Source organism: Ascaphus truei, chromosome 1 (assembly GCF_040206685.1).
Source record: "Ascaphus truei isolate aAscTru1 chromosome 1, aAscTru1.hap1, whole genome shotgun sequence".
Lineage (NCBI taxonomy): Eukaryota > Metazoa > Chordata > Amphibia > Anura > Ascaphidae > Ascaphus > Ascaphus truei.
The window spans coordinates 73,106,964-73,127,497 of NC_134483.1; the positions used below are offsets into that span (position 1 = coordinate 73,106,964).

The window sequence follows — 20,534 nt, forward strand, 5'->3', positions numbered from 1 at the left end:
CATAAATGCATAGCAGCTTTTTTTTAATATAAAATACCCATCTTTTTGTTTTCTTTTGTCATTGAAATGTATTTAAGCAGCTGTCAGTATTTTGTATGCTTTGGCAAGTAAAGCATTGGATGGTATAATATAAAAGGAACAAAAAGATGCCTGGTGCTTAATTACAATATGTGATAATTCAAAAGCAACTATTCTACTAATATCTTTTATGGGTTTGCAGGATCCAGGAGCAATACCATTTCAAAAACTGAAATGATGATTTTATTCTCCTTCCAACTCTACACCTGTATGGGATTTCTCACTTACAGTAGATGATTCCACTATAACCCCGATACCCCAAGCTAGATACCTAAGACTCATTCTTGACTCCTCCACCCCCTTCATCTCGCACATTCAGAACCTCTCCAAATTATGCCATTACCACCTCTACGATATTGCTAGAATATGTCCCTTCCTCACTGAACAATCCCCCAACATTCTTACTCCCTCACTCATTATATCCTACTGGACTACTGCAACCTGCTTCTTGTTGGCCTCCCCCTCTGCTGTCTGTCTCCTCTCTAATTCATTCTAAATTCCAGGCTCCTTTACCTCGCTAACCGCTCCTCCTCTGCTGCCCCATTATGCAAGTATAGCCTGGCCTTCCGACAGCTATTTCTTTTTCTGGGCCTTTCCTCTGTCAGTCCTGTTAGTGCAGGCAGTGGAAAGGTTAATTCCTTCAGTTGGCCTGTATGTGTATTTCAACCTTGAATATTGTATCAGTATTCGAGGGCAGGCCTAGCAACTCTGAGGCTGTCAATCTAAGGGGTGGGTATTGTTTAGAACGCCCCCTTCTGTGTGTGGGCCAATCTGTATCCGGCTCTGGCTTGTAATGAGTCAGAGTCAGAGACACTCCCCAAGGATGTTCAAATTGGGACATGCCTCCTAAATCAGTAAGGTCAGTTAGTCAGTTGAGAGAGAATCTGAGAGAAGTCAGTCAGGGGAAGAACTGTCTCTCCCTCCTAGCCAAGCTAAGGCTGGGAGGGGAGGGAAGCCATGCGGCCTATATAAGGGATCTGGTGTAGAGGGAGTAGAGAGAGAAGCAGATGAGGAGAATCATGTGAACTGTGTATTCTCTATCCTGGAGCTGCTGGCTGAATAAATGATGAAAAGACATGCTGTGTGAGTTACTGGCTCTGGTATAAAAGAGTGTCAGTGGGGGTCCATCCACTGAACATCCAAAGGGGATCATCGCAGGCTGGAGGCACTGCACCATCAACAGAGAGATCAAGGTAATCTGTCCCCCATGTTCCCTGTCCTAGCTCTCCCCACACCACCGCGGAGCCCTCAGCCCTCCTTTTGCCAGCAGGTCACAGCACCAAGACCACATGAAGGTAGCCAAGGAGGAGTGTACCCCCAATCTCACTTAGGGGGGGTACCCTAAAAGGGTTACACAAGTCACTAAATTGGTTACCAATCAGGGCTGTAAATGACGGGGGCCTGTTGGAGGATTGCACCCTCCTATTTCAGAAGATCGAAAAAAATGTGGATAAAATAAGAAAATTGGCAAATTCAAATGATACAGTATATACCTTTTTTTTATTTTTAGACATATTTATTTTAATTAATATAGTCCTGCATGCACCACCTATCAACCAAATAATTAACTATTTTTCATATAGCTGTAGCTAACTTTACGTTTCCAGCACTGTAACTGTTTGCGGTGAGGTAACTGTACCCCAACCTCAAGCAGCAGTGGCCGGGACTGTAAAGTTTACTATATCTAAGATTATCACAGCAGGAGTCCCTGCTTTGAATGGAAGCCCACTTCTGTGATAATCACTAGCTAAGCTTACCTCAGGCTCCTTGCATCAGAACTGTCCCAGTCCATTCTGAAACTGCAACCAGCATGGTCTGGGATTTGTAGTCGGCTCAGTGATGCCAGTGCCCTTATATGGCAGATCTAGCCATATAAGGACACTTTGACATCACTGACCTGCTGCAAGGATTCATGGGTTGTAGTTTCTTGCAGGAAATACCTCTGCTAGTGTTGAACTCCCAGGAACCCTTGCAAAGTGGTCAGTGACCCTTGACTTTTGGTTAATTGAAACTTTACATTTGTGTTCATTAAGATAACCCCAAAAATAGATGTTTTAAAATACTTTAAGGAAAAGTGCACCAAACCTGATAATGTTAGTGTTAGTGAAAGTGAAAAATGGACAACCCCCCCCATTAAATTATCTGAGAAAGATGATACTGACATCGACGTCCTCGTCTCCCAGCCTCACAGTCCCAAGGCATCGACTTCTAAATCTCCAGAAAGAGAAAGAGGGGTCTATCTGTGAAAATTCCACGAGTGATATTCCAGATGTTGGACACATTAAATGTTTTTAACAAAGAAATAAGAATATTCATGAATTATGACAATAATAAATAAATTGTATGCAGTAGGTGTAGCAATGTCGCTCATTTGTGGGCCGAACAAATCCTTGGAATACATCTACTGTATCTCAAGAATGGTGTAATTTTGAAATCCAAGTAAGTGGTACTAAAAGAAACCAATTGAAAGAATTTTGAAAAAAAAATGTCAAGCACAAAAATAGTCAAACTCACATTGCATGTGAACAAAAATGTAAATGCAGCAAATAAACAAATAATATAACAAAGTCTAAAAATGATTGAAGATACACAAAGAAAAATCATGCTAAATTTTTAGAACCATTTATAATATAGGACATAAAGACAGACCTTTTACTGATATGGAACATGACATTGAACTGCATGAAATCAACAGAATTGATTAGGGTCTGGTTTTCCATTCCCCAAAATCTTGCACAGATATTGCAAACCACATACTGTAGGACAGGAAATGCGTAAAGCAGTAGTTCAAATTATACTGGAAGAAAAAATTCTGCTATTGTCGATGAATCAATTACAATCAATGTCAAAACTGTTCTTGTAATTTGCTTAAGGACCGCTGTTGGTGAATCGGTTTTCGATGAAATAACTGAAGGAAAATGTAATTTTTTGGCATCTGATGATGCACCAGTTATGTTCAAATGAGATGCTGGAGTTACAAAATTGTTCCTCGATGATTTCCCTAACGCGCCTATTTGGCCCTGTGCTAATCACAGACTTGAACTGAGCGGGAGTGATTCTGTTGATGAAGTTGCAGGATTGAATGATTTATACATTTTTTGTGACAACTTATATTCACTGTACCACAGTTCTCCAAAAAAAATCAGGACAAATTGAAAACCTGCACGGAGTCTCTACAATGTCAGTTGCTGAAAATTGGTTGCATGGTGGTCAGAAAGCGTACTGCACAGCAGATGCTAATGCCAATTATCGTTTATGGAGACATAGTATATGGCTCGGCACCCCAAACCCACCTTGGCAAACTTGACACCCTCTACAATTCAATTTGTCGTTTCGTTCTCCAATGCAACTACAACACACATCACTGCGAAATGCTCAAAGAACTAGATTGGTCATCACTCGAGTCTAGGCGCAAAGTTCACCTTTCCTGTCTTACCTTCAAATACTTTCTAGGCAAGCTACCCACCTATCTCAACAAGCTCCTCACCCCTACCACATTGAGCACTTATCATCTGAGATCTGACTCCAAAAGACTGTTCATGGTTCCAAGGCTCAACAAAGTATCCGGCCGCTCCTCCTTCTCTTACCGTGCACCCCAAAACTGGAACAACCTACCGGAGACTCTCACATCCACCACCAGTTTAAGTTCTTTCAAAACTAAGGCTCTCACATTTTAATCTGGTCTGTAACTGTTACATAAGCCTATAATATACATCTTCTCTAACTGTGCATGCAATGTATTGTATATAATGTATATCCTGTTCATTTATGTAACTGTATTTGTAACCATGTATTATTTGTCATATTAACTATGCCCAGGACATTCTTGAAAACGAGAGGCAACTCTCAATGTAGTTCTTCCTGGTAAAACATTTTATAAATAAATAAATAAAGAGGCCCGCCATGTGCCAGCGTCAGAGGCTTGGCACAGGACAGTGAGAGAGGCCCGCAGCTGTGGAGAGCCGTGGCCCGGCAGTAACAAGAGGGCCGGCAGCTGGACAAAGAAGTTGGGTTCGGTCCGGGACACTTGCCCCGGCTTCCCCCCCCCCCTCTCAGTTGCCCTGTTGCCCTGTTGGTGTGATGACTAGATTGTGGAAGGTAGTAAAATCAGAGTACAATGTAATTTCTCTCCAGAATGATTTGGATAGACTGGAAGCTTGGGCAGGTAAATGGCAGATGAGGTTTAATACAGATAAATGTAAGATCATGCATTTGGGAAACAAGAATAAGCTGACTGGCAAATTAAATTGGGAAAAATTAGGCGAATCCTTGATTGAGACGGATTTAGGAGTGCTTGTTGACAGCAGGCTTTGCAAAAGTGTCCAAAGTCATGCAGTAGCTGCAAGGGCAAATAATATCTTATTTTGCATTAAACTGGGAATAGATCAAAGGGAAATAAGCATAATTATGCCATTGTATAAAGCATTAGTAGGACCACACCTTGAATATTGGGTACAGTTTTGGGCACCACTCCATAAAAAAGATATTATGGAACTACAGTAGAAAAAGTGCAGAGAAGAGCGACCAAATAATTAAAGGAGATGGATAATCTGATTTATGAGGAGGTGATGGCTAAATTAGATTTGTTTACATTTGAAAAGAGGCGTCTGAAATATAACAATATAAGGAGCGCTGAGCACACAGCTACACACACTGGGCATTTACCACACTGCCGTTTTCTACAGTTGCAAAGCATCAGGTTGTATTGTTCCTGCTTAAACCTGCTTATATTGTATTGCCTCTGTATACCAGCCCTCAACTATACACGTGTTTGCCATCTATCATAGATGTATGCTTTGCTTGCTGGGCTCTAATTAAGGCACTTTACCACGACTATAGGATTAACTATATATATTTATATATATGTTTGGTGTGTTAGCAGTGCTATTTATTCAGTGTATTCAACACTTCTCTATATGGTAATTCACCTATTGACACTGACTATTCCTGCATTATAGTTAGGTGAGGCTAATTAGCAGGGTTAACTATATTCTGACCATTCCTCATATAGTTACTATCTTTGGGGTTATAATATAATATTTAAGGTCTAGTTAACCCCTATCGTCACCTCACTAATCCTGGCTTGCCCATGAGGGGATCTTTTTAGGTAATAGTTGTAATTTTATGCATTTCGCCATGTTTTATTTTGTATTAAAGTTGTCATTACTGTTTGTCCTAACATAGATTAGCTTAGTGGTCCTTTGTCCTGTTGGTCTACGTACTATCAAAATATCATTGGTACCAGTTTATTAAACTGGCACTTTTAGTTATATATTAGACTTAGGAATGAGTGCAATCAAGAGGGACTTTTAGTGACCTCTCTTGGTCACTTTATGTGTTCTTTTTGTTTATCAGTTTCCCTTTGCACCGCCTTTTTTCCTTTTTGGTGATTTAGTTGAGCAAGGTTTTTCTTTGTGTTCTACCCGTATTAAACCTTCAAGTAGTTTCCCCACTATTGAAGTCAGCCTTACAGGTCTGTAATTCCCCAGTTGTGATCTAGCGCCCTTTTTAAATATAGGCACCACATCTGCTTTGCGCCAATCTTGTGGTACTGCGCCTGTGGAAATGGAGTCCTTGAATATGAAATGTAATGGTTTGGCTATTACTGAACTTAACTCCTTGAGAACTCTTTGATCTATGCCATCAGGGCCGGGTGTCTTATTATACTTTAATTTTTTCAAACTGTCAATGAACTTCTTCCTCAGTTAACCAATTGTTCATTAATATGGCGGTTGTGGCTTCCTCCTGTGGCTCTTCAATTGGTATTGATTCTTCTCTGGTAAACACAGAGGCAAAGAATTTGTTTAATATCTCTGCTTTTCCTTATCTCCAATAATCTGCCTGCCCATCTCACACTGAAAGGGTCCTATATTTTCTTTTATCATTTTTTTTATTAAGGTACTTGAAGAACTTTGTATGGTTGATCTTACTTTCTATTGCAATCCCTTTTTGATTATCCATTTTCGCTAATTTAATTGCCCTTTTGCAATTTTTGTTACATTCCTTATCATTCTGATATGATGCCTCAGTCCCTTGTGATTTAAAGAATCTAAACACCTGCCTCTTCTTTTCCATTTCCTCCCCTACCTGTTTATTTCGCCACATTGGCTTTGACTTATTTCTTTTATACAAAAGCATCATCCCAATGTATTACTTGTAGATTAGTCCTCAATTTATTAAAATCTGCCTTTCTAAAGTTTAAGGTCTTTATTGAACCCAAGTAATCTGTTTTTTGATAATTTATTTCAAATGAGACCATGTTATGATCACTGCTACCCAAATGTTCCAGAACTTGAATATTTGTTATTTCTTCTACATTGTTTGATATTACCATATCCAGTATTGCCCCTCTCCTGGTTGGTTCCTCAATAATTTGGGTCATATAATTGTCTTTAAGCACCCCCAAAAACCTGTTTCCTTTTTTTGTAATACTAATCTCATTGCCCCAGTCTATGTCTGGATAATTAAAATCACCCATTATGCAAAGATGACCTAGTTTTGATGCCTTCTCCATTTGTAAAAGTATTTTAGCTTCCTCAATCTCACAGATATTTGGTGGTTTATAGCATATCCCTACAAACATTTTCTTTATACTTTTACCTCAACTGCTAATTTCTATCCACAAGGTCTCCACATTTTCATCATTCCCTTCATAAACATCTTCCCTTATAGTAGGTTTTAGATCTGGTTTAACATATAAGCATGCTCTATCTCCTCTTCTATTTGCTCGATCCTTCTGAAAAAGGGAATAACCCTCTAAATTAATTGCCCAGTCATGAGTTTCATCCCACCATGTTTCAGTAATGCCTATGATATCCTACTACTCCCTTGTAGCTATTAATTCAAGCTCCCCCATTTTATCTGTCAGGCTTCTTGCATTAGCAAGCATGCATTTAAGTTTTACTATTATCTTATCTTCTCCTTCATTCCTGCGCCAACTTGGTTTAGTCTTTAGAAGTTTTCTAGTATTATCTGTATTTACTATGAGTGTCTCGCTGCTTGTCAAAATCACACTTGGCCCCATTCTACCTCCATAACCCATTGTTTCCTCATCTATTCTATTTAGTTCGTTATCTGTTTCATTCCCCTCCCCTCTCCATCCTAACTAGATGATGGGTGATGTAGTCAGTGCAAGGTAAACATGATTGTAACGTCCCGGACAAGCAGGGTGAGTACCAATGGCAGTGTACTAAAAACAGTTTAATAAGGTCCTATAGACTAGTAGTTAAAATACAAGGGACACAAAGAACATTGAAAACATACATGTAGAGAGACACACAATGGGATGCCACTGGTGGCTGAGTAGACAGTATGGTAAGCTTCCTTTGGTGGTGCAACGAGACAGCGTCACTGGAAACGAATGAACAGCTATTAGGTAATGCTGTTCCCCAAAGCGACAATGTGAGGTGCTAATGGAGACGAGTGTCTAATAATCATATACTCTATAGTGACAGGCACCATCTGTGCACACTCAATATCTGTTAGTGTTTGGATGGAAGGAAGGGGGAGATAACCCCAATTTCTGGCTCCGAAAGCTGGCACTCGGGGGTTTAAAAAAACGCGTGCAGAGTGCCACGGTTGACTGCCAGAAGAGGTACATGGCAGTAATGTTGAGTGTGATATAATGTGGGTCCCAGGTGCTGAACCGGTACTGCTGATGTACGCAGTTTGACTTTGTGTGTCTATAGATAACCAGTATAACATCAAAGAGGTAAACAAGATTGTGTGTGTAGAATCATGATAGCTACAGTAAATTCTCCTGGAAGGTACAACGAAACCCAGTCGCAGAGGCTGGTATACCAGCTTGTATGGGCGATAACATAAACCGGAGTTGTATGGGAGTTAACATACACCGGAGCGACACAGCAAGGGTTGCGAGCTATGCAGGAGCCAGGTTTGCCAGCAAAGTAGGATGTGGATCGCATCCGTGTGTAGAAGTAGTAATCACAGCTAGCTTAGCCCTATGTTGTAGGATAAACATTGGTCATACAGGTAGGGAGGGGGAAGTAGGAATCCTTATAGGTTCTCCCTAGTAGCTGACAATGAACTGGCTAAGCGGTAATGATCAGTGGACTCCGAACTATCATTATGTAAGTGGGTCCTTGGTTGCGAGCAATCATGCTAACCACCGTTCTATTGGTGTCCCGGTATGGACCAAACACTGATGGAGGTAGCGTCAGTGGACATACCCACTGATCATTGCCACTTATCCTGTTAATTGTCAGCTACTAGGGAGGTACCAATAAAGCTGCTCCTGGTGCCCATCGTTGCTAACCAATTCCCAGCCTGGCCTCTGAATATGGTAATGCATCATGAGTAGCCAATATATAGACACTGATGTAAACTCCCTAAGAGCTGGACAGGGAGGGTTACACACAGTTACATAGTAGATGAGGTTCTCAGATTTTTTTCACCTGGATCAACATTCTACCCATGTTTACTTATTTGGTATATCCCTATATACTTTTCCTTTCTAAAAAAAAAAACTTTTTTTTTTTTTTTACAAATCTACTCTATCTGCCATCACAGCCTCCATGGGTAATGAATTCCACATTTTAACTGCCCTTACTGTAAAGAACCCTTTCCTTTGTTGCTGGTGAAATCTCATTTCCTCCAACCTTAAGGGATGACCCTGTGTCCTTTTAGGATGGAGGGGGGAGGGGAATGAAACAGATACCGAAAGAACTATTCATCCCAATGGCAATAAAAAGGACACAGGGTCATCCCTTAAGGTTGGAGGAAATGAGATTTCACCCGCAACAAAGGAAAGGGTTCTTTACAGTAAGGGCAGTTAAAATGTGGAATTCATTACCCATGGAGGCTGTGATGGCAGATAGAGTAGATTTGTAAAAAAAAAAAAAAGTTTTTTTTTTTAGAAAGGAAAAGTATATAGGGATATACCAAATAAGTAAACATGGGTAGAATGTTGATCCAGGTGAAAAAAATCTGAGAACCTCATCTACTATGTAACTGTGTGTAACCCTCCCTGTCCAGCTCTTAGGGAGTTTACATCAGTGTCTATATATTGGCTACTCATGATGCATTACCATATTCAGAGGCCAGGCTGGGAATTGGTTAGCAATGATGGGCGCCAGGAGTCTTATTTATTCAAATAGCAGCTTTATTGGTACCTCCCTAGTAGCTGACAATTAACAGGCTAAGTGACAATGATCAGTGGGTATGTCCACTGACGCTACCTCCGTCAGTGTTTGGTCCATACCGGGACACCAATAGAACGATGGTTAGCATGATTGCTCGCAACCAAGGACCCACTTACATAATGATAGTTCGGAGTCCACTGATCATTACCGCTTAGCCAGTTCATTGTCAGCTACTAGGGAGAACCTACAAGGATTCCTACTTCCCCCTCCCTACCTGTACGACCAATGTTTATCCTTATACATAGGGCTAAGCTAGCTGTGATTACTACTTCTACACACGGATGCGATCCACATCCTACTTTGCTGGCAAACCTGGCTCCTGCATAGCTCGCAACCCTTGCTGTGTCGCTCCGGTGTATGTTAACTCCCATACAACTCCGGTTTATGTTATCGCCCATACAAGCTGGTATACCAGCCTCTGCGACTGGGTTTCGTTGTACCTTCCAGGAGAATTTACTGTAGCTATCATGATTCTACACACACAATCTTGTTTACCTCTTTGATGTTATACTGGTTATCTATAGACACACAAAGTCAAACTGCGTACATCAGCAGTACCGGTTCAGCACCTGGGACCCACATTATACCACACTCAACATAACTGCCATGTACCTCTTCTGGCAGTCAACCGTGGCACTCTGCACGCGTTTTTTAAACCCCCGAGTGCCAGCTTTCGGAGCCAGAAATTGGGGTTATCTCCTCCTTCCTTCCATCCAAACACTAACAGATATTGAGTGTGCACAGATGGTGCCTGTCACTATAGAGTATATGATTATTAGACACTCGTCTCCATTAGCACCTCACATTGTCGCTTTGGGGAACAGCATTACCTAATAGCTGTTCATTCGTTTCCAGTGACGCTGTCTTGTTGCACCACCAGAGGAAGCTTACCATACTGTCTACTCAGCCACCAGTGGCATCCCATTGTGTGTCTCTCTACATGTATGTTTTCAATGTTCTTTGTGTCCCTTGTATTTTAACTACTAGTCTATAGGACCTTATTAAACTGTTTTTAGTACACTGCCATTGGTACTCACCCTCCTTGTCCGGGACGTTACAATCATGTTTACCTTGCACTGACTACATCATTACACGTCCAACTATACACCTCCTATCATTGAGTGCATGTTATCAGGGGGCTTTCCTTTAGTACCCACTCTCTTCCTTTGGAGTGTTGCTACGGCTCTATGTTTCTCTGATTTATTGTTTACTAGAGAGATCAATAAGCATTTTCAACATATGTAATGCATGTATTTATATACTATTTTAAATAAACATGTCAGCCCTTACTGTATATTTTTGCTAAGTTATTTACAGCATTTTTTCCCACGTTCAACAAAACGCTGCTTAATGGATCTCAGATTAATTTGATTTAGGTCCTAATTCCCCTTTGTTCATCCCGTTGTACATACTGGGTGGGAGGATGGAAATAATGCACACCATTGTAAAAACAAGTGATTTGTTTTGTTGAACACTGTATTAATTAACATGCACATTATCATAGGTTTGCGCCACTTAACATTTGTTACGCTGCTTGGTGGATCTGAGCCGTAAAACCATTTCTGAACATGCAACATATGTTTTAAAATGAAGACTATTATAATAAACTGTTATAATAAAATAATGTTCCCCTGTAAGAAATGTTTAATGTGCTGCTTAAAATTGGCTTAAAATTGGCACTTGTGGAAGCCAAATAAATAAATCTTTAATTGCTGAAGACAGGCAAAACTAAAATGAATATATTCAGCTTTGCTTCCACATGCCTACAATTAATGTTTGGTACAAAATAGTAACCCTGCTGGGATAATATACTGTAACGTCTGTTTAGAAATATAATGCTACGTTGTATCACCTTCATTCCACATTTAAAACAAATGTAGTATTGATACTGGTAATTGATTGTAACTATATATACTTAATCAGAACTGACACAAGCTTATTTTGGCTACTCCCGTTTAACATCTGATTTTGATCATTCTCTTGCTTCTGTTTCACAGCTAATTTTCGTGCTGGTTTGTAAACATTGAAACATATTTAAACAGATTAAGCCAGTTTATGCAATGAATGTGACCAATATGCAAACAGTCATGTATTCATTATAGTAATTTGAACTGCACCATTCCTCCAATTAATCAAGAATATATATTATACAAAACATGTTTGTAAGCATTGTCTCTTGGCTCGGTAGTAGATTGGGATCCATCTGTTCTTTTGCATTACTTATTAGGCACAGCAAAAACATGAGTTTAACAACAACTGAATACTATTGCTATTTAACTAAACGTGCTTGTCTGTGTGAATAGTGAGAGATACAATGCAGAGGCCAATAACACATCAACATTATTGTATTTTAGCCGTAGAGAAGAACAACTAATAGAAAAAAACAGGTGTAAGATAAATTATTAAAATGACAGAAAAAAAAGTCAGTTTATTAATGCAAACTGTAATCAAAATGAGATGTTATACACAATATAGTATTATGCAGTGCACGAGAAGTCAAGTAAAGGAAGTATACGAATTTGTAATTAAGAAATTATTACTAACGTGTGAGTAAATTTGGATGTTATATAGTATGTGTGACATAAACTAACCTGAAATTACAAGTCACTTAAAAAGCAGTCATAGGTCACAGGAGGAAAATTAACAACAAGTACTTTGCTTAATGTCTTTCCTCTGACAAATATAATTAAATATATCACATTTTCTTATATAAGAAAATAAGTAAAATTCATTAGATACAAAGTTTCCCAACAAAGCTTCCCAACAAAATTTCCACTCATTTCACAACTACAATGTCTGGATGTAGCAAAACTTGCTGTTTTCGGCACCGGGTCCAGCCGCGGGACCATGACTGTCCCGGTGTGGGGGGATTATAGCTGTGGAAGGTCTGATCCAGAAACATGGACGCCCCGCAGTGTGACCGCAACAGCACTTTCTCTAGAGCCCAGGCGGAAAGTCTCGCTATATCTGTATATGGACGAAACAGATAACATTGTAAAACCCTTACCAGAAATGATAAAGAATGTATTGTATTGTATTGTATGTCTTTATTTATATAGCGCCATTAATGTACATAGCGCTTCACAGTAGTAACACACGTGGTAATCAAATAAATAATAGATAATATAAATAACAGGTCATGGGAATAAGTGCATCAGACATAAAAGTAACATTTAGGAAGAGGAGTCCCTGCTCCGAGGAGCTTACAGTCTAATTGGTAGGTAGGGAGAACGTACAGAGACAGTAGGAGGTAATTCAGGTAAGTGCGTCTGCAGGGGGCCAAGCTTTATGTATCATGTGTCCAGTATAATCCACAGTGCTATTCATATTCTTCTTTAAGCAAGTGTGTCTTAAGGTGGGTCTTAAAGGTGGATAGAGAGGGTGCTAGTCGGGTATTGAGGGGAAGGGCATTCCAGAGATGTGGGGCAGTAAGTGAGAAAGGTTTAAGGCAGGAGAGGGCTTTAGATACAAAGGGGGTAGAAAGAAGACACCCTTGAGAGGAACGCAAGAGTCAGGATGGTGCATAACGAGAAATTAGGGCTGAGATGTAAGGAGGGGCAGAAGAGTGTAAAGCTTTAAAAGTGAGGAGGAGAATTGAGTGCGAGATGCGGGATTTGATCGGAAGCCAGGAGAGCGATTTCATGAGGGGAGATGCTGAGACAGATCTAGGAAAGAGTAGAGTGATTCTGGCAGCAGCGTTTAGGATAGATTGTAGGGGAGACAGATGAGAGGCAGGAAGGCCGGACAGCAGGAGGTTACAGTAATCAAGACGGGAGAGAATGAGGGCCTGAGTCAGCATTTTAGCAGTCGAGCAACAGAGGAAAGGGCGTATATTTGTTATATTGCGGAGGAAAAAGCGACAAGTTTTAGAAATGTTTTGAATGTGAGGGGTGAATGTGAGAGAGGAGTCGAGTGTGACCCCTAGGCAGCGTGCTTGGGCTACTGGGTGAATGATCGTAGTTCCAACAGTAATGTGGAAGGAGGTAGTAGGGCCAGGTTTGGGAGGAAGTATGAGGAGCTCTGTTTTAGCCATGTTGAATTTAAGGCGGCCCGTTTCTCTGTTGCTCGACTGCTAAAACTCTGACTCAGGCCCTCATTCTCTCCCGTCTTGATTACTGTAACCTCCTGCTGTCCGGCCTTCCTGCCTCTCACCTGTCTCCCCTACAATCTATCCTAAATGCTGCTGCCAGAATCACTTTACTCTTTCCTAGATCTGTTTCAGCATCTCCCCTCATGAAATCCCTCTCCTGGCTTCCGATCAAATCCCGCATCTCACACTCCATTCTTCTCCTCACTTTTAAAGCTTTACACTCTTCTGCCCCTCCTTACATCTCAGCCCTAATTTCTCGTTATGCACCATCCAGACTCTTGCGTTCTTCTCAAGGATGTCTTCTTTCTACCCCCTTTGTATCTAAAGCCCTCTCCCGCCTTAAACCTTTCTCACTTTCTGCCCCACACCTCTGGAATGCCCTTCCCCTCAGTACCCGACTAGCACCCTCTCTATCCACCTTTAAGACCCACCTTAAGACACACTTGCTTAAAGAAGCATATGAATAGCACTGTGGATATTCTGAACACATGATACATAAAGCTTGGCTCCCTGCAGACGCACTTACCAGAACTCCCTCCTACTGTCTCTATACGTTCTCCCTACCTACCAATTAGACTGTAAGCTCCTCGGGGCAGGGACTCCTCTTCCTTAATGTTACTTTTATGACTAAAGCACTTATTCCCATGATCTGTTATTTATATTATCTGTTATTTATTTGATTACCAAATGTATTACTACTGTGAAGCGCTATGTACATTAAAGGCGCTATATAAATAAAGACATACAATACAATACAAATACAATGCCCCAAAACACACCCAAAATACAATACCCCACCACACACCCAAAATACAATACACCTCCACACAGACCCAAAATACAATACTCCCCCACATACCCAAAATACAATATACCCCAACATACACACACAAAATACAATACCCCCCCGACACACGATATCAATACAATACCCCCCACACAAACCCAAAATACAATACACCACACACAAAATAAAATACCCCACACACACACCTAAAATACAATACCCCCCAGACACCCAAAATACAATACTCCCCCACACACACCCAAAATACAATACCTCCCACACACCATAAAAAAACAATACGCCCCACACACACCCAAAATACAATACTCTCCTACAAACCCCCAAAATACAATAACACACACACACACAAAATACAATAACATCCACACACACAAAATACAATACCCCACACACACAAAATACAACACTCCCCCGCTCCCTCCCCAAAATACAATACCCCTCTCCCCACAACCCCCCCAAAATACAATACACCCCACACACACACAAAATACAATACACCACCCCCACACACAAACGCAACCAAAACACAATACCACCTGACACACATACCCAAAATACAATAACCCACTGTAAGAGATGTGTGCAAAGGTACATATAATGGAGACCGATTTGGGGGAAATTATACCTTGGCTTTATTGAGCCTGTTCCTTTATCCAGGCAAAACATACAAAAACAACAAAATAACAAACCCCTATCCCTTTGTAAGGGCTAACTTATTTCCCCATACCCTATCTGTAGGTCTGGATGGATATTTCTATTACCAGCCTATCACTCAGGAGGTAACTTAAGCAGGTGGCCCTCCATCTCAGTCTCTGGCAGGTTCCTGGGTCCTCAATGCCCAGGAAATATAGGTTTCTGGGTGTCTTGATACAGCCTTTGTGCTCAAGACAGTGTCTGTGTGCAGGCTTCTCTGCTCTCCTTCTGTCAGCCTAAATGTGAGCTATGGAATCTCTCTCCTGTTTCCAACTGGAGGCTTTTCTTACAGACTTAATTGGCCAGGTTGAGTCTGGTTAATTGCATGCTGCACTTAACTAGATCCCTGCTGGATTTTAGAGATAGTTTATTCAACAGGGATAAGTCCCTGTTACACCCCCACACACCCCAAAATACAATACCCCTCCAACACACGCACCCAAAATACAATACCACCACACACACCCAAAATACAATACTCCCCCACACACACACACAAAATACAATACCCCCCTACACCCGCCCAAAATACAATACTGCCCCACACACACCCAAAATTCAATACCCCCCACCCACTCAAAATACAATACCCCCCACCGAATCAAAATACAATACCTCCCACACACACCCAAAATGCAATACCCTACACACACACCCAAAATACAACAACCCCCCCCCCACACACTCAAAATACAATAACCCCCACACACCCAAACTACAATACCCCCCACACTCCCAAACTACAATACCCCCCACACACACCAAAAATACAATACTCCCCACACACACACCCAAAATACAATACTCCACACACACACCCAAAATAAAATACCCACACACACTCCCAAAATTCACTACACTCCCACAGAAACAAAATACAATACCCCCTCACCCACACACCCAAAATACAATACCCCCCACACACAACCAAAATACAATACCCCCACACACCCTCAAAATACAATACCCCCCACACACCCAAAATATAATACCGCCCCCCCCCCCCCCCACACACAAAATACAATATTTTTTTATAACCATGTCATCAGTTTGCGTACTAATTCATACAGTAAGTAAATTCCCTTTTATTGGTAGCCATAAGGCAATTCCCTTTTATTTGTAGTAATTAGAAGTGCAAATATCATATACAATATTACACTTTTCCAGGAGTTGAAATTGCAATTGCGTGAGGCCAACTTTTCATGACGCCTCAAAAACAAAAAGGTTCAAAACATACAACCTTCTATGATATAAAATATGAAGAACAACAATCACATTTGCACTCAAACAAAAAATGTAAGAATCGCCTGTGTTTTGGAGTTCTTGACTCTCACGGCGGGGCGAGCAGTGGGTCAAGCAGCAGTGTGAGCAGTGGGGCGAGCAGCCTCTCTGAGGGAGAGACAAAAACTCCAAAACACAGGCGATTCTTACATTTTTTGTTTCTGAGTGCAAATGTGATTATTGTTCTTCATATTTTATATCATAGAGGATTTGATGCTATGTTTTACGTCTTCTTTGGTTCTTGAGGTTTTATGGATGAAGAGGATTGATCGCCTACACTTCGGGCAGCAAAACCGGCAGTTTTGAGATTTAGAGATTTCCATCTATAGGATTTATTTTTATCCAACATATACGTTCAGGTTTTTATATTTTTATTGATACATGCTCATGCTTTATTTGTCAGCACTTGTGTTTTAGTGGTTTCTTTACATTACAGACATTTAATCTGACATCCATTTTTTTTATCACATATTTTATTTTCTCACTACTGTATGAATATCATTCTTGTGTAACCATTTACAATTATGTTTTAACATTTGGGATTTGATATCGTTTAGTCCAGCGCACCTTCCTGCCCCCGCCCCCTCCCCCCCCCCACACACATATTCCCCCCATCCCTTCCTTTCATGTATATTTATTGTTCATGACATCAGTTAGTGCAGAAAATGTTATACAAAGCCCCAGCTATGGAGTGTGAAGCTCCACAATGAAGATCTCATATGGGGTAGTTTATTTATATTTCACCATTTTCTTTGCACTTTGAGATATTATGAAATTGCCTAAAAGATGTATATATTTCATAGTATGACACGTGTAACTATATTTTGTAAAGCTTGATACTGCAAATGATATTTCTGCTAGTATTAAACGTAGTGTATACAAATGAAGTGTAACTAATTATACTGTAAGATGTTTGCTAAAAATTTAATGATGGTAAGCAACAGCATAATACTGTGTTACATTAGATTTGATAGTTCTAAGGAAAATTAAAGCCATCTGGCACAACAACCCTCACATTAATATTTTATATCCTAATGCTAGAAATCGCATATGTTAACATGCAAATGATATATGTCAGGGGCCAATATACTAATAAAGGAAAGATAGCCAAGATTTATAATTGTTATAGATAACGAACCATTTTTGTACAACTGATAATTAACATTAAATGTTTAACACAGGCATCTGGCACTACTAAAAAATGTAGCAATAAAAACATATTTGATAGCAAACACCAGTTCTGTTGGTCCCACTTGTTGTTATTGCCTATGATGAGCAGGAGTAGAACTAACACTAAAGGCTACAATAGTAGGGAACAGATTAACATTCACAGCAATTTGGTTCATATTGGGAATTAGTCATCACTTTGTTTTACAGTGTGGGATACAATTATTATTAATATAGTTGGCATACAGTAGAAACTGATAATATGTACTTTTACTACAACCTAGTGTGTAGAACGTACATTACTTGGCTCCCATAAATAATTAATTTTCCTCCAAATTCAAGGAACACATTGCACTTGTTACAGTAGGTGCCCATTATGCATATTAAACGCTTAATAGATTTGCTTGACAGAAAGTAGCAGTTGTATCAGCTGTCAGCAGCTAAAACCCCTGCTTTTGTTTTGCAGGAAGCAGCATCTAAGTATAAGTAACCTTTAAACGTCTATAACTAAGTGCAACTGTTTCCCTCCTCCTAATCTATCATTCCCATTCAATTTGCAGAAGCACTTCTCTAAATTGGTTGGTCTTTGGTAATGTTGATCACAGTTGCTATGTGGAAAAAAGAAATGCTTGGATTTAGGTGACATAAGCAAAGTTATGTAACCAGAATCCGATACAACAAAAAATCATGGAATCGATGGGAAAGGCTACCTGTAAGTAACCTTATCTAGAGTGGTCCATTCAAGTTAAAACAGCAGTTCCCACTACTCTAATTTGTTTTACATAGGTCGGAAACAGGTGTCTCAGGAGCTTAACACATTCATTTTAGCTCTGGAGACCCCCTGGTTTCAGAGATACATACGGTACCTATAAACATAGTGCCACTACCGTCCCCATCCGGGAAAACAAAATGACAGGTTCAATCTGCAGCATTCCACCAGCCAATAGGAAGCCGTGATGTCATATATTATGGCTTCCTATTGGCCTTGAGTGATGCTGGGTATTTAAATAGCCAGGAAGTACCAGCGCTATGGTGTCCAGTATGTATCTTGAGAACTACGGGGTCCTCAGAGCCAATGTTATGTTGTTCAGAACTGGGGACCCTCTGCTTTCTATCTATGCAAAAACAAAAAGGGGGGGGGGGGGGACTTGAGGGGAATAACTGCTGCTACTTTGCTGAAGCTTATTACTGTGAACTCACCTCAGTACTGCTGTGTCTGGCAGGTCTATGCTGCAGTGTATGTACTACCATTATCACTGCATTTGCCAGCTTTATCACTCTAGCACTCTTATTTTAACACACTAAAGTCTCCATTATAGTGCGCAGTGCTGGCTGATCTTGCAAGGTAGCTGGACATTTAACCCATTGGCCACTCACTTGTGTACATCTATACACTTCCATTATTGGGTCTCACCGTTGCTCCAGAGGGGTTAACACACTGACTCCTAGCAATCTGTGTCCTCCATATCCCACCATTATTAAGTGGTTAACTGGGATAGTATGAACTTATAACTGACGACAAGGTTGCCTGATAGCGTTGATTTAATATATTTTTAATTCACATTACACATTACTTTGGTAATATATGTTTTAAGTAAATTTATTAAAAGTTAATTTTTACACTGTTATGGTGTGCATTTAAGTGAATTCTTTTAGGGGGCACATCCATTTTGTGTTTCCCTTCACCTTTTCTGATTCACTTTTCAGTTCACAGTTTGCACCCATTACTCGATTACCGTATTTATGTATTTGACTACTTCATTCAATTAGTATGGTTCTGTGATCACTCCCTATCCCTTTGTTGTTTCCCTACTTTGCTGAAGATAGTCTTTTTGGGGAGGTCATCAAAGGGGAGTGTCAGTGATGAGATCAGATATAGCAATTAGCAAAACAGGAAGCGGGGTTCCAGCAAAACAGATCCTCTGCAATTACTAATAATAAAGCATCTGTTTAGTCCGGGACTGCTCACAAAACCTTTAAAGAAGTAAACACTATGCTCTCAACAAGACTACTAAAAAATAGGCATTTACATTTCACTGTGAAATTTCAAATATTACAAACATCACAAGACAAAAACAAAGTATTGTACACAGTTGAAGCTTGTACTGTACTGTGTAAAGGATAAAAGTAGTATACTGAGATATCATTGTCGGCTCTTTGCAATCTTGTGTATTAGGAGCTAAATGAGATAGTTGTATGAGGTTGGAACGCCTGCCTGTAAAATCTTTGTTGGGTGCTACAGAAATAGGCAATCTTATTTTCTCCAGAGATGGGGTTTGCCTGTAAGAAAGGACCACATCAAAGTCCAGCCTTGGGGAACACTGCCAAGAATGAAGCAGCCGGAGCTGTTTCTTCCCTGTTGTCACAGCAAATCGAATTTTGTTGTTGCTACTCTGGGGAAAATAAGACAGACTGAATGTGACATACACTTGCCGTGCTATATAACAAACACAATAAAAAAAGATTTACATAGACTAGAGGAAGGCTGAAGTGTGTCAACTACAATTCAATGGCAAAAAAAGGCAAAATCAGGTACTTGGCCCACAAAAACCAAGGAGCAAAATAGACATTTATTGTGCAGTACTGTAAACAACAATGGAGGAAAGGCATCTGGGAGTTGTTATACCAGATAACTAAAAACAACAATGCTCCCCAGAAGCCAACAGTATATGAGTGTAAGGTATAAGGTTACCCTGCCAATGTACTATATACTGTAGAACTGAAACGTGTATCATGGAAAATGTACAGCAGGATTAAAGTTTAACTAGAGAAGAAAAATTTCTCACGAACCATTAAAGTGTGACTTTTATTTGTTTTTAGGTCAACCCAAATCAAAACGTACTCTTGGGATAATGCCCAGGTTATATTGGTTGGTAACAAATGTGACATGGAGGATGAAAGAGTGGTCTCAACTGAGAGAGGAAGACATTTTGCAGAACAACTTGGTAAGTGTGGAATGCTGGGGTTCTCTGTAGTTTATATGCTTAATAGCGGGGCAAACAGCCCTAATGTCTCCATTCTCTTCTTGTAGGGTACATATTACTAGAGATGGGCGGAACAGTAGAAGCCGTTCCACAGAATTCTGTGGATTGTTTTGACCAAATCCGTCCCTCAACCTAAAATCTGTCTCATTTAAATATACATAGCATAGCCATTAACATATCTCCCAGCCAGGTACCTCAGGTGTGCTCCTTTCTCAAAGACACTAATACATTTGAAAGTCCCCCTCTCCCCTCTCTTTCCCTCTCCCCCTCTC

The 20,534-nt window shown here is 40.3% G+C and overlaps 1 protein-coding gene across 1 annotated transcript in view; it reads left to right on the top strand.

Annotated features, from left to right (window-relative positions):
• Positions 1 to 20,534, top strand: part of RAB3C (RAB3C, member RAS oncogene family) — a 198,582-nt gene that overhangs the window by 169,275 nt on the left and 8,773 nt on the right. Inside the window, exon 4 of the mRNA XM_075589568.1 lies at positions 20,099 to 20,223. Coding sequence (XP_075445683.1) covers positions 20,099 to 20,223 — 125 coding nt within the window. The remainder of the gene's footprint in view (positions 1 to 20,098; positions 20,224 to 20,534) is intronic.